Genomic DNA, 15,503 nt, shown 5'->3' with positions numbered 1-15,503 from the left:
AACAAGCCACTGTTCTTTGGTCCCATTTTCCTCTACAGTCTCTAAAATAATGTATCCATTGAGCATTTACAAAGCATCAAGCACTTTGGATGATTTTATTTAATCTTCACATAATCTGATAAATTATATTCTATTATTACTCCCATTTTATAGAGGAGCAAACAGGTCTGGAGCCCTTGGGTGACCTACCCAAGGTCACAGAACTAAACCCCTGTCTATCTGACTCCCTGGCTTGGATTTCTAACCACCCAGCAGAACTGTCCTGTCTAATACTTTCCTGGTCCATCTTGTTACAACAAACAGAATAGCATATGTGTAAGCATTTTGAAAATGTTGAGCATAAAGCAAATGCTAGCTGTATGATTCTGGTTGTTACAGGAAAACTGTGCTGGAAGAGGATGTCAGCTCTCGGGAATAAATGTCCACATGAACAGTGCAAGCTAGAATTCTGTGGCCGGCACACTGTACTCTCTGGAACCAAACAAAGTCAGGCAGCCAGAATGCTGCAGTATTTGATGCTTCAAATAGCAGTATCCATTTTGTTCAGATTTAGGAAAAAGTAAATCACTGTTAAATGTCTTTCTGAACTGCTTTAATTATAGATTAGGCTTGTCAATCTTAATAAAATTATGCCTCATGTTTGAGGTTTATATATGGAAAAGCACTCAAAAGTGATTACTTTAGTTTTCTAAGCATGTCATTAAAAAATTCTTATATTCACAACTTGATCCCTTTAACTTTATTCTTAGATTCATTTTTTAAAAAATATATTTTTATTGATTTCAGAGAGGAAAGGAGACAGAAACATTAATGATGAGAGAGAATCATTGATCGGCTGCCTCCTATACGCCCCCTACTGGGGATCGAGCCTGCAACCTAGGCATGTGCCCTTGACCAGAATTGAACCTGGGACCCTTCAGTCTGCAGGCCAATACTCTATCCACTGAGCCAAACCAGCTAGGGCTAGATTCATTTTTAATCTGTGTCTAAAACTAATTGTGCCTCCATGATATTGAACAGCTTAAATGTCACATTAGTGACATGGTCATTGATTGTATATTTCTGTTCAGACTAGTAAACTCTAAGCCAGTGGTTCTCAACCTTCCTAATGCTGTGACCCTTTAATATAGTTCCTCATGTTGTGGTGACCCCCAACCATAAAATTATTTTCGTTGCTACTTCATAACTGTAATTCTGCTACTGTTATGAATCAGAATGTAAATATCTGATTTGCAGGATGTATTTTCAGGGGTCGCGACCCACAGGTTGAGAACCGCTGCGTCTAAGCAAAAACAGTGCGGGCCCAGCACAAAAAAATGTGCATCTACTTTCAAAGAATTTGCTTTTATTATTACATAAGATGAATTTTTTTAAATTAAGAAATCTTCAAGATTCCTTGATTCTAAGGAATGCTTTTAATTGATGGTGAACAGCCCTTTTCAGATTTTTGGAAAAAGTGGCACTTGCCTACATTATATAGACAAGACCCAGTCTATGGAAAACTCAACAATATTGGAGAACCCTAGTTCCCCAAAGTATTAACTAGAGTTTCAGTTAAGAAAAAAATGGCAGTGGAAATTTCTGTAACTGAGCATTTCCTAAACAGTTGACCACAACATCTTTTTCCAAACAACAATAACATCTCATAGAATTCATGCTTTATCAGACTTTGGTAAAAGTTATTATAATTGAGTCTGAAATAAAGATGACTGAAACCACTTCAACTTCCCAAGACAGTTCATGCTGAGAAATAGAGCTACCTAAGACTATAATTTTTACCTTGAGATTAATTTCTAAAAACATTTGATGATGCAGAATAACATGATGGAAAATTCACAACATACTCTAAAAATCCCTACAAAATTTAGTATTATTTATGTATGTCACATCTTATTCCACAAAGACTATGCTATAACTTACTATTATAAATGGGAAAATATGAAAAGAAATGTAAACAAATAAATTGAATTAGAAAACCAAGGCCATATTAAAGAAGAAACATAAATGGGGGAGGGGGGCACTGGCACAAACATTATAATTAACTTTAACTTTAGTTGTGAGCTCCCCGGCAACTAAAGCAAAAAAGGGATTTATGATCATTTACATACTTACTGTAATTAAAAAACACAAAACAAAACAAAACTATAACAGGTTCATAAGGAAAACAAGGCTTTTATTATTTTTTTTTTACTGAATTATAAAAGAAATCATTCAAAAGGGAGAACTTCATAAGAGACAAAATGCTTATAACCATTTTCCAAAGGCAGTAACAAATTTATGGGACTAATTTCGATAGCATTGCCAGTGACAAAGCTCAGGGCCAAATATTAAATTCTACAAAGTTAATGGGTTCCATTTGTCATTGGCTGATTCAGGAAGACAAGTTACAAATCTAATCAAGTCATGAAAACCCCAAAACAAATTAGCTTTGTACCTTACCATTTTCAGAATCAAACTAACAGGCAAGAAAAGATAATGCACTCTTTGGGGTTGAATAATCATGGCTAACACATACAGAACTCACACTATGCCAAGCAGTGCTGCTGTCCGTACTTTATATGTATATATTCATTTAATACAACAATTCTATGAGGTAGGTGTTATTATACCCTTCATTTTACAGGTGAAGAAATGCAGACCCAGAGAGTGTACCCATGCTCATAGGGCAGCACTAACGCTGTTTGCTGTCACTGGCCATCGAAGCCAACTTTTCCACGTGGATGGGTGGGAGAAATGGGCCTAGTCTTAGGCAACAGAGCGGGGAACACTGCTTCCTTCAATCTGTAGAAGTTGAGGACTCAGATAATGTGCTATCTTTGTACCCCTAGAGCTGGAGAAGGTGTTTCAGGGGCAATGTGTCAACGTCCAACCAGAAAAACAAACCATTCTGAGTATTTAAAACAAAGAGAATTAAATTAAATACAAGGAACTGAGTACACAGGAAGAGCTAAGAACCCCCAGGTGATGGGAAAGCAGTCTGGAGATTAGCAACAGTGGGAAGGGGGAAGTGTTCTTATGGGAGCCTGGCAGCTGGGTTACCCACTGCAGACCACTCCCCCATTGCTGAACCCAGCCAAAATCCTGAGAACAGGGAAATGCACCACCTAGGATCAGCTGTCCTGTGATCCAGGGCAGAGCTGTAAAGGTTGAAGAATGATCTAAAAACAAAAGCACTGTCCTAGCCAGTTTGTCTCAGTGGATAGAGCATCAGCCTGTGGACTGAAGGGTCCCAGGTTTGATTCTGGTCAAGGGCACATGCCAGGGTTGTGGGCTCAATTCAGTGTGGGGGCCTGCAGGAAGCAGCTGATCAAAGATTCTCTCTCATCATTGATGTTTTTATCCCTCTCTCCCTCTCCCTTCCTCTCTGAAATATATATATCTATACTAATAAAAGGGTAATATGCTAATTAGACTGGACATCCTTCCGGACATCCTTCTGAACAAAGCCATGGTGGCAGGGGCCGAGGCAGAGGCGGTTAGGGGCAACCAGGCTGGCAGGGGAGAGTAGTTAGGGGCGACCAGGCCTGCAGGGGAGGGAGGGCAGTTAGGGGTGACAAGGCCGGCAGGGAAGGGCAGTTAGGGGCAACCAGGCGGGCTGGCTGAGTCGTTAGGGACGATCAGGCAGGTGAGCAGTTAGGAGTCAGTGGTCCTGGGATTATGAGAGGGATGTCCAACTGCCAGCTGAGGCCCGATCCTGCAAGGATCATCCCCTGAATGGAGACGGTGCATGCTGGGCTGAAAGACACACCCCCTTGCACAAATTTCGTGCACCGGGCCTCTAGTCTATATATATGAAGCTTAAAAAGTAAAACAAAAAATGCCCAAGTACTCCTAGTATAAATGAGGAAATTCTGTCTTCCAGTAGCTGGAGCAAATGCGCCTCAGGAAGCAAATCACCAGCTAAATAAAGGCTTGCTCTCTAAATTCTTGGTCACTATAACGAGGAGGAAGTTCTCTTTATACTTGAAAAAAGAATACATAGATAAAATGCCTCATTCTGCAAAACCGTGGAATTCTTACTCAAGAGAAGAGGACATGTTGAAAATAGAAACAGAGTCGGAAACTTGGGTAAGTTAGTGCCATAAAAGTGCACACAGCACTTACCACATACACGCTGCCGAGGCAGAGGTCCCTGCACCGGGTGGCCATGGCGTCCTGGAGTCCTGCAAGCTCTTCATGGTGCGCTCCCAGCCCTGAGCAGCTCCTGTCGTCCCAGCTGAGCCCCACTCGGGAATGGTGAGGCCTGTCCCAGGGGACATGACCGGAGTGGGTCCTGGGCTCACGGCTGCAGGAGGAAGATTGACCAACAGCGAGCGGGGATGACAGAGGATGGCACGCTGGCAGGAGAGGGGAGAACTTTGCCTTGTGAGTTTCTTACAGAGCCCAGGCAGGCAGGGAGGAGCTGCGTTCAAATAACCACACAGCAGCGGGTGGGGGGTGTAACATGTGTCCAGGGGAACCCTGCCAGTGAGCCTCCCCAAGTCGTCAAAAGGGGGCCCGCACACAGAATGATGGGAACCACTGCTTTGCAGAAGCACAGACACAAAGCCTCTGCCATGAGCTCATTTCCAAAAACCCTGATTAAGACATAAACGTAACCACCTGAAATAGGAGGGAGAAAATGAGCGTCGCCACAAATGGGAGACGGTGTGAAGGGCATTCCAAGAAGAGGGGAAGAGATGACTTCTATCTGGGAAGGTGGACTTGGGGATGCATGAGATTTTGGAAAGGAGGTGACATTGAAGTTGTGTCTTATGTGGTTTTGACCAATAACGATGAAAGGGAAGGGAAGGGAAGGGAAGGGAAGGGAAGGGAAGGGAAGGGAAGGGAAGGGAAGAGTAGAGGGGAAGGGAGAGGACAGGAGGGGAGGGGAGGGGAGGGAAAAACTCTCTAAATCAGGGGGTTGGTAGCTGTATCAGATAGTCCTTTACTGAAGCAGAGGTGCAGGGAGAAAGGAGTGGAGACTAAAGATGAAAAGGAATGTTATGATTGTACCTGAAAGACCCTTTTAAAATTCACAGTTAATAAATCCACAATGAAAATAGTTAAGGGAAATTTTGGACATTTGGGCTAGATTCACAATCTCCTTTTTTTAACTTTAGAAATAATTTTATTTTTTTACTTTATTTTTATTGTTATTACAGATGTCCCCACCCCCCCCCGCTACGCCCCCCCCCCCCCCACCTCCCTTTGCCCACTTCCACCCAGCCACCAGGCCCCCTTCCCTCTGGTCATCACCACATTGTGGTCTGTGTCTATGGGCTTTGCATATATTCACAATCTTTTAAGGCAAGTGTCTTGGAAGACAGTTATTCCATGTCATTAAATGTTAAATTAGGATGCTAGGTAGACCTAGCCAGTTTGGCTGAGTGGATAGAGCCAAACCCTTTGAACCTGTGGACCAAAGGTTCTCGGGTTCGATTCCGGTCAAGGACACTTACCTGGGTTGCAGGCTCCTCACCAACCGGGCCCTGGTCGGGGCTCATGCAGGAGGCAACCAATCGATGTGTTTCTCTCACATCGAGATTTCTCTCTGTCTTTCCCTCTCTCTTCCTCTCTCTCTAAAAATCAATGGAAAAATATCCTCGGGTGAGGATTAAAAAAAAAAAAGTAGGATGCTGGGTAGAAGGACCATAGCCCTGCTCCGGGACTAATGGCCAGCTCTGAGTCACAGCTGCCCTTGACTATAAAGTCATGGGCAAGATGCTGAGCAAGCACGGGCTCCTCACACTCCACCCGGTTCACAGGGAACACTCAGAGCAAGATATTAACAATCAATTTCCCTTGTAACGAAAGGGAGGGAAAGAGTACATTACTAGTTTCAAGTTTAAATAATGGCGTGTAAAAATGTTTCACCTTATAGAATTATTTCACCTTATGAAATAATTTCATGCTATATGATTTTTCTGCCAATGGGAGCCTACTGACAAATAAATACATTCTAACGACAACAATCTGACCATTTAAAAAGCGTGAGTGAGAAAAAAATTAATTCAGCTGATATAACTGAAATCCTCATTTCAGATCTTCTTGGCCTCACTAAATGTGTCTCATAATGTATATGGTTTGGTTTTCATATCTGCAGGAAAAAAAAGAGAAAGTTTTCCAGGAGGAATAAACTGATAACTTGTTACAAAGCAACACAAATATAGAAGTCACTGATAAATAATATTGTATATTCATTTTTTTCAGAACCTAATATATCCTTATTTCTCCAAGCATATACCTTTAGAATATTGCTGAGCATTAGATGGCTTAGTTCGTGTATAAAGAATGGAATGTAACAAAGGAGGGAAATTTATTTTTTTGTTTGCAGAAATGCATACAAAAATAGTTGGCCCGACACATTATTACCTAAACCATTATTAATGGGTTACCGACAGTGGCTACAAAGCAACAGAAATATGAGCTTTATTTCCTCAGAAAAAAATCTCATATTCATGGTCTAGAACAGAGTCCAGCTCAAGTCTCAGACATTTTGCTTATAATTGGCCTCTTAATGCATCAGACATTGTCAGAGGCGAAGACAAGTGCCCCCTCCACAGGATCCCTTGGGCCCAGCCCGTCAGTGAGCAAGTGAGGTGCGTGCCCACCCTTGTTAGCCAGACGCAGGCCCACAAGCCTCGGTTGGATTCCTGTTTCAGTGCTGCCACCAATTTGCTCCATGATTCGGGTGTTTTAACCTCTTCGCAGCTGGAGAAAGGGATGATAATAACTTCAACTCATCTCGCAGGAATGCAGGAAGGAGAAAACAAGACAATGGATGGGGAAGTGTTGTGCAACGCTGAGAGTCCAAATACAAATGTATATATTATGTTCATAAAGTAATGTCTGCATTTTATTAGACTGCGAAAATAACATGGGCCTGAGAGTACTCAACCTTTAGTTTCTAACTTCAAGCGTGGGAGAAAGAGTCCTACGGTGCTTCCTTTTGTGCCTAATTTGAACAAAAGACACAAACCATCTCACGTTGACTTTTCTCTAGTTCAAGCAGGTGGCTTGAAGAAGCCTTTGGTCACCAAGCTGCCAACTCATAAAATTGAAAGAAAATCAAGCTCCACTGCAAGGAAGGGGTGTGGAGATGGAGAGACAGGAAGCGTCGACAGGTTCCTGGCCTCCAAGGGGAAATTCAGCAAACGCAGAGGTAATTATGACCACAGCCTGTGACAGAGCCCTGCAGAGAACCAGGTTTGGTTTAAAATAGAACAGCAGGGGTGGCTTGACTCTACTTAAGGCTCACCTAGGAGAGAGTCTCAATGGTTGAGGAAGAAATGACACAGGTTTTGCCCCAAACATAAGAGATGTCACATGAAGGGCCTTCCCACCCCAGGGACTTGTTCCATGAGGTTTCCTCTGCCTGGAGCCTTCCTCTTCACCTTGTCCTTTCTCAAGGAGCACTTTCTCAGGGAGGTCTTTCCAGCTGACACCCCATCTCTCCGCTGTACAAATCATACCCAGTGTAAAAACGCAGAAGACCTTGCACTCCTTCTTCTTCTTTTAAATAGATTTTTGTTGATTTCAGAGAGGAAGGGTGAGGGCTAGAGAGATAGAAATATCAAGGATGAGAGAGAATCATTGATTGGCTGCCTCCTGCACACTCCACACTGGGGATGGAGCCCGCAACCTGGGCATATGCCCTGACCGGGATTTGAACCATGATCTCCTGGTTCATAGGTCGACACTCAACCACTGAACCACGCCAGCTGGGCAACCCTGCCCTTCTTTATAATCATTGATCATTGTTAGGAATTAGTGAGTCATTAACATGACTGATTAGTGTCCCCTGAGTACAGGGAACAGTTTGGTTTCATAGTATCCCCAGAAGAGAGCAGAATGCTCCGCACCATTGGGCCTTTGTTAAATATTTATTCAATGAGTGAGGGAAGAAATCCGATCTGAAAAGAACTTTAAAAAGATGATTTCAGATCAAATCATTTCTGGGTAGGCACATTTATGCAAATATATGCTAGTCACAATAACACCCTAAATTTATTGTTGCTCAGGGAGGACACATTGCAAATGAAAGGAAACCTAACATGAGGAAGTTGGTAGATCAACTTTAACACCAAATTAGTAGTAAGGGGATATGCTGCACACCCCGAATTAGGGGTTCTCATGGACTAGATGGTTCTCATGGACTAGTTTGTTTACAAGGTCCCAAGTGCCCTTGTTTAGACATTTTGAAGAAGGGACACGAAAAGGGCAGACCTGGCGGTGATCTTGGGAATCTCTAGCACAAGTATTGAATGGCATCCTTCCTCTTTTAATATGAATGCTTTCATTGGCTATAACGAAGCTGGCTAATATCAGTAATCATTTTTATTAAAACAATAATCCCAGGCTTTTCTCTGTTTTTATATAAAACAATAATCCCAGGCTTTTCTCTGTTTTTATATAACTCTGCTTCCCAGGCTTGAAGGCACGAGTTCACAGTCAGGGGACTTCAGAGAGAAATTCCCTCTGGACCAGGTATGATGCCGTACAACAGAAAGTTGCATGATGGGGTCTCTCAGTCTTTCTAAAGCTCTCAGCTCCCAGAAGCACAGGTAAAACAGCAGCCAGTTTTGTTACATTCTATTTACTTTCTTCTGTTCTAAAAAGTTGAAAAGGCTGGCTCATTAGGCATTCATTCATATGAGTGTAAATAAGGGAGGAAGATAAAATTTTCAAAAAAGATTATTCAAGCACTATAGCAAGACAAAGCAGTGAATGTTTCTCATTTTTACTGAGCTATACTCCAAGACACCATGCTTTTTGGATAAAAGTCAGTCCCCAACTCCCATCTGTTTTTCTCTTGCACACACGTATTTAAAGCACTATTTGGTGCCAAGTATTTAAAAAAAAAAAGTTTCTTTTTATTTTTACATTGTGATCTTCCTTATCTTTCAATTATTCTATGGAACATATAATTAAATTCCATCCTCCTTACTAAGCAGCTTGAATTTATGACTTTCTGGGAGCTAAGTGTACCCCATTCATGCATTAAACAAATATAAAGAATAAGAACGCTGAGTAATGAAGATCATGTCTTTCTGGGGCTTTTAAAGCTATAAGGTTTCTTTTCCTTCCTTCAAAAGATTATACACAATAAGTTACATTACAAATAAAAGTGAATTAAGTGAGACTGAGAGATCAGAGAAGAAATAAAGAGGCGCCAGTTTCTGTAGTGGGCCCGTAATGGATGATGCTTTGGAGCTATCAATTTGGAAAGAAAAAAAAAATCAAATAAAAATCCTTTCCATACTTCTTTTGAAGAGCTCATCCTTTTCTCTGTTTTTATATAACTCTGCCAAGCTTTTATTTTCTATAAGATCTGTGTTGTCCTGTGTCCTAATATCCTACAAACAAATTCTAATCCTTAAAGCAGACAGAAATGAAGCCGTTTAAATGCTCCGTAGTAATTTCAAAATAACAGTAAGTAGGGCACGTTTTCCTACCTATCATCAACCATGCAACTCCTCCTTTATTTTGTCATTGTTCCCACTACTACTAGCAGAAACCCTAAAGGGTCAGATAATAAAAACCTAAAGTGGGCCAAGACCGGTTTGGCTCAGTGGATAGAGCATCAGCCTGCGGACTGAAAGGTCCCACGTTCGATTCCGGTCAAGGGCATGTACCTTGGTTGCAGGCACATCCCCAGTGGGAGGTGTGCAGGAGGCAGCTGGTCGATGTTTCTCTCTCATCGATGTTTCTGACTCTATATATATAAAAAAAAAAACCCTAAAGTGGTATTTATATATTTTCAACTTTATACTTAAAGCCCATCTCAGGCTATGAACTGCCTTCGTCCTTGGGATTGTTTGAAACTCATTAACTTTCTTTTTCCTTTGGGAAAGTAAGAACAAGTCAGGATCAGAGAGGAAAGTACCCTTTGCCTCTCTCTCTGGAAGCTCTCCTTGACTCCATTTAGTAGCAGCTGGGAGTGCAAACCTGTATTTACCCCATGAATAGAAACTGTTTAGTGTAAATTTGGCAAAAGGATGGGTGAATGAAAGAATAACACAATTTCCATTGTTGTAAAATGAATCATTTCCATCCCATTATCTTACCAGTTTGAAAACCCTAGCTGATCAGGCATTACACAAAAAGTCTAGTCTCCCTACAGAGAAACAGACCAGGCACAGAGAAATGCGGTGGCTTTGGGCAGCTGAGAAAGGACCGGTGCTATTGGCTGAGCTTCCCATGAAGTTATCTTGTCTGAGACACTTAGGAGATTCTCCATGAGGAGAACGGATTGTTTTGGACTGTGAGGCAGAATCAGGTTCCCAACAGCAGAAATATTTTAAATGCTTCCCTTCAGCCGAGCCAAACCACCACCCCGAAAGCTTGGTCCCTAAGATTATTAGGGAGATACAGTGTGACTTTCTCAAAGGGAAATCTTTACTTTTATCCGACCTACAGTTGAATCTTGTGTCTATATTTTTCCTTTGCTTTTTTACTTTTTTCTCTCTCAGCGACTGTGGAATTTCCTGTTTGGTTTCTCTACAAGGGTCCTAGTACTTAAGGGGGTTGGAGGAACGAATAAATTCTAATCCTACGAAGATGATTGTCTCAGTCTGCCTTAATAACAGGGCAAACTCCTGTTTCTCCGCGGTGTGGCTCTGAGGGGCTGCGTAAGGCCACCACCCAGCAGATGTGCCCGTCTCACTGTCCTTCCTGCCTGGGGCACTGAGGGGCTGCCGCAGGGAGTGGAGGCTCAAGGGAAGGTACTCTGCCCCCACGTGCTCAGCGGGAGCACAGACGCTCCTTTTAAAGGCAAGCTTTGCAGATAAGAATAACCTTGAAAAAGACCCTTTAGACGCCGATCAATGTTCAGGAACGTTGCCAACCACTTACAACTCCCCTTTGATATTTCACAGAGGTGTTATTTACGCGGGAAGAGAGGCCTCCTTCTACCCCAGACCAAATCCCTGCTCTGTGTCTCCGGCGCAGCAGGGGGGTGGGAGGTTGGGGTGGGGTTGTTGGAAGAGCCGATGGGGAAATAGGCGCCCCCTCTCCTCTCCTCGCCCCACTCGGGTCACCTAGGCAGAGGACTCCCCCTGCCCCTCTGGGGAAACTTCCGAGGTGCCTGTGGCCCGAGCCTCTCCCGGGAATTCTTTGATCAGTTCAGGTCTCCCGGGGGTGCCAACTACCCTGCCCCTTGGACCTGCCTGAAAGCAGAACCATCCGGGGGGGCCCCCACCCCTGCCCCCCAAGCTCTGGGACGGCTGCTGGGCCGCGCTCGTCATTAATGGCCATCATCCATTTTTAATCAGAAAGATCACCAAAAAAAAAAAAAAAAAGGATGGGTAAGCGAATCCCAGTCGCAAGTCAATTTAAATAACATTCCTGGGGAAATCCAATCACTTAAAACTGAGACACCTACGCGAGGAAGCGCCCCCGCCCGTCTGGAGGGGAGGGCGCGACGGCTGAATTAATCAAGATCGGGGCGCTCCGGGGCTGAGCGCGGAGTGTTAACCCTTCCAGCCCCCGAGGGCGGCCGCGAGGACTCGGGAGAGCGCAGCGGGCCGGGCCAGGATGCCCGCAGCGGCCCCGCGCGGCCGGCTTCTGCCATCTTGGGCGGCTCCGGACGCCCGGCGCCTGGCCCCCGCGGCTGGGCGCGCGGGTTTAAGGGCAGAAGCTCAGGAAGCGGCCCGGGCGGCGAGGAGCGGCCGCCTCCCGCAGCCCCGGCGCGCCTCGGGCTCCTCCTTCCGCCCCAGCGTGGCCAAGTGAGGACTCTCCGGCCGCAGGGAGCCGAGGCGCGGGAGCGGCGCGGGGCCCGAGCAGAGCGCCCGGGGAGGGGCCGGCGGGTGCGCGGACGGACGGCTTCCCCAAACCCCAGTCCCGGACCTTAGCGACCGTCTGCGCCGGCCATGTGGGGACCTGGGGTCATGGCCGAGGGCCCGTCGGTGGCGCCGGCGCCGCCACCGCTGCTGCCGCTGCTGCTGCTGCTGGCGCTGGCGCTGGTGGCGCCCTCTCGGGGCGGCGGGGGCTGCGCGGAGCTGGCGTGCGGCGAGCGGGAGCGCTGCTGCGACGCGGCCAACGCCACGGCCGTGCGCTGCTGCAAGCTGCCGCTGCACGCCTTCCTCGACAACGTGGGCTGGTTCGTGCGCAAGCTCTCCGGGCTGCTCATCCTGCTCGTCCTCTTCGCCATCGGCTACTTTCTGCAGCGCATCATCTGCCCCAGCCCCCGCAGGTACCCGCGAGGGCAGGCGCGGCCGGGGCCGCCCGGGGGCGCCGGGCCGCCGGGAGCCGCGGGGCCGCCCGACGACGACGACTCGCCCGCGCTGCTGCGGGATGAGGCCGCCGCCGGCTCCCAGGACTCGCTGCTGGACAGTGGCGGCGGCGGTCGGGGCCGGGGAGGCGGCGGGTTCCTGGTCCCCTCCTGCGCCTCCGAGCACGAGCTGCGCTTAGTCTCGCCCGCCTTCCTGCAGCTGCCCAGCTACGAGGAGGTCAAGTACCTGCCCACCTACGAGGAGTCCATGCGGCTGCAGCAGCTCAGCCCCGGGGAGGTGGTGCTACCCGTGTCGGTGCTCGGCCGCCCGCGAAGTGGCGGCACCGGGGAGCACGACGGCGCCGAGGGCCGCTTCCCGCTCATCTGAGCGCCCGGGACGGGGCCGCTCGAGGACCACGAGGACCGAGCTGGGCTGGGGGCTGCGGGTGGGACGCACGGCCGGGATGAGCGTGGCCGCCAACAACTGCCGCAGACCTCGCCGGCCACCCCGGGCCAATCGCCTAATCGCCAGGCGACCGGATGGGGGTCACACTCTCCCTCTCGATCTTAAGTTTCCCTACGTTTCGTTCGGTTCAAGGAAACGTTAGGCGCGCGCGGCGGGGCAAGAGCTGCGGACCAGGCCAGAGCGCAACTTCGAAGGATGGTCCCCGCCTTCGGATTGTGTTCCCTCCTAAGTGCCTGCTTCCCGAATCAGAGAACACGTGAGCCCTTTAGCGCGTCCGCCCGGAGAAGGGCAGCATCCATTAGGGATGAGGGGGAAGGGACGAAGTTCCACTCCTGTCCCTCTCCAGGACAGGTCACGGTCTCCCGGGATGGGTGGAGGGCGAGGAGGGGTATGGGGCGAGCCTAGACTGGAGACCGCAGCTGGGAAAGAGCACGCAGGGTGTGACCCAATGCCTCCCTTGAGAAGAACCCCCAACCCCTTGCGTGTCTTCCCGGCCAAGCATAGTCACAGCTGATGGCTCACAGTTTGGTGGGGGAATAACCTGTGATCTCCTGTTAGTTGCTGTACCTAATTCAAGATACAGGAATTGCGTATATACAAGACCATTATCTGTAAGAAAGTACAGTTGGACTTTGATTTTTCAGTAACTGAGAATATATTTATATTTGTCTTTTATTTTTATATTTTTACCATGTATTGAACGTGTCAGGGTGGTATTTCTGCAATTAATGACAAGAGCATTGTTTTATCATCTTTTATAGGCCTTAATGGTCCAGAAATTGCCCACCCTCTCATTATTGTTTAATAAAACTTTGGATATTATTTCATTTACAACGGGGGGGAAAGGAGGCATGATCGAATGAGGAAACATGTGACAACATGAAGGATATCTTATTTTCACTATTTGAGAAGAATAAATTTTATTTTTAGTACTGTGGCATAATATATAACTTTTATAATAACTATATGTAGTCTAAGTCTTCATTGTATCATTTACTACATAGTTATGTGATACATATATGCCATGCCATGAAGCACGATGCCATGCACTTTCCCCTCCGTTTTCCATTTGGAATACATCCCACAACATGATACAAAATATAAGAACTTATTGTGACTTGTAACTTTTGTTTAGAGTCATTTTGTGCAGTAATGTACTACAGAAGGATTCATTCAGCCTTTCTTAAGGAAAACAAAAGTGTCATTGTATCAGTTCTACCATTCTATAAAATGTCCTTTAAGCAAATGGTAAGATATTAAAATGCGTTATGTTAATGTACATATACATATTGTCTATGTACAATACACATCTGGTATGCCATATAATTACTAGTGCTCATGATTATCATGAACAGGAAAGAAGGAAAACAAAAGAGGTTTCTCTGCTTGAGGGAGGATGAGTATTGACATTAAGAAAGATTACATACATGGACCTCACACGTGTACCTAGAAACAAACGTTGTTCTTAGGATTGAAAAGTCTGGCAATCCTGCAAAATCTTAAAATATCTAAATTGTTTTAAAAGCAGATGGTTTACTCTAAACTTTCAAAAGCTAATGACCCTGTCCTTAATATCCTCTGAAGTGTATTAAAACAGAAAAACATTAAAATCTTTCTCAAATTTTATCAGATGTGTGACTATATGGTGTTGTATTAAAATATGAAATGTGTATCTTTGTCATTTAAAAGCAGTTTTAAGCTGGGAATTGGCAAAAGCATCAGGAGCTGAGACAATATCAATTGAGAATGGTACATGATTTAATGAAATCATGTTATATATTTATGTTTCTCACACAGTATAAATTTTAGCTACATGTGACTATCCATACTACCCACCAATCAAACTGGAAAGTTGCCATATTCTTTTAAATGATTTATCCTTTGACAGTACACTGTTTTATACACTTCTTAAAATTCACCCATATCTGAAATGTCAACATAAGCATCCAAGTATCAGCATATAAAGTATATCCTATATGTTGTTGCTACTAACATCTTGAACTTTACAGCAAAACTTTATTAAAAACACACTTATAATCTGGATCAAGTATATTTCTCTATATGAACTATGGAACGTTTCTTTCCCTAAAAAATTCAGAATGTCTATAATGTAATACCAATCATGTAATGTTCTCCTGATTTTTAAAATTACAAGTTTTCCATTTGTTTTTTTCCCTGTACATCACACAAGCTTTTATTCACATCCCTCAGTTGAATAAAAATGAGTTCGACTCCACTTTGTGGGGGTTTTCTGGTTTGTTTGATTTTGCATTTCATTGATTTACCAGACACAATTTGTTCAGGCATAATTTTGTAGGGAAAAAAAATCTCAAGAACTGTTATTAGTGTATTTTGAAAATGTCTCATGGTAATACACACATATGTAATATATCATGTTAATACAGAATGTATGTGTTCACAGTGCTAGAATACCTGGATAGAAACATTTTTAAAGTGCTAAGGTCAGTATCTGGGTGTTCAGTTTTACAGATTTTGCCTGGAAGTTATTTATTACATAGAACCAGTAGAAGACAGAAATGCAGAAAATAGTTACCACTGTAGAAACTAGTTATTCTCTTTATTCTCGTGTGTGTGTGTGTGTGTGTGTGTGTGTGAGAGAGAGAGAGAGAGAGAGAGAGAGAGAGAGAGAGAGACAGAGAGACAGAGAGACAGACAGAGAGACAGAGAGAGAGAGTGTGTGTGTGTTACTGTGGAGGAAAGTCTGTGACTGATAATTTTTGCAAGGCTGCTTGCTACATATGTACACATTTCAACCAAAACCACCTGAGAGTATCAGTTCTCCAGTATTAACTAAGCCTTAACTCCTGGCTTTCAACTATCAAA

The 15,503-nt window shown here is 44.8% G+C and overlaps 1 protein-coding gene across 1 annotated transcript; it reads left to right on the top strand.

Annotated features, from left to right (window-relative positions):
* The first annotated feature begins 11,852 nt into the window (after positions 1–11,852).
* Positions 11,853–14,895, top strand: CUNH3orf80 (chromosome unknown C3orf80 homolog). Its single transcript, XM_070403647.1, has one exon. The coding sequence runs from the start codon at positions 11,853–11,855 to the stop codon at positions 12,579–12,581; it is 729 nt and encodes a 242-aa protein (XP_070259748.1). The 3' UTR covers positions 12,582–14,895.
* Positions 14,896–15,503: the final 608 nt, after the last annotated feature.

The sequence above is a fragment of the Myotis yumanensis genome, unplaced genomic scaffold, assembly GCF_028538775.1.
Source record: "Myotis yumanensis isolate MYYU_CA2020_CCGP unplaced genomic scaffold, mMyoYum1.0.hap1 SCAF_2, whole genome shotgun sequence".
Classification (NCBI taxonomy): Eukaryota; Metazoa; Chordata; class Mammalia; order Chiroptera; family Vespertilionidae; genus Myotis; species Myotis yumanensis.
This window is presented reverse-complemented; position numbering and strand designations above follow the sequence as displayed.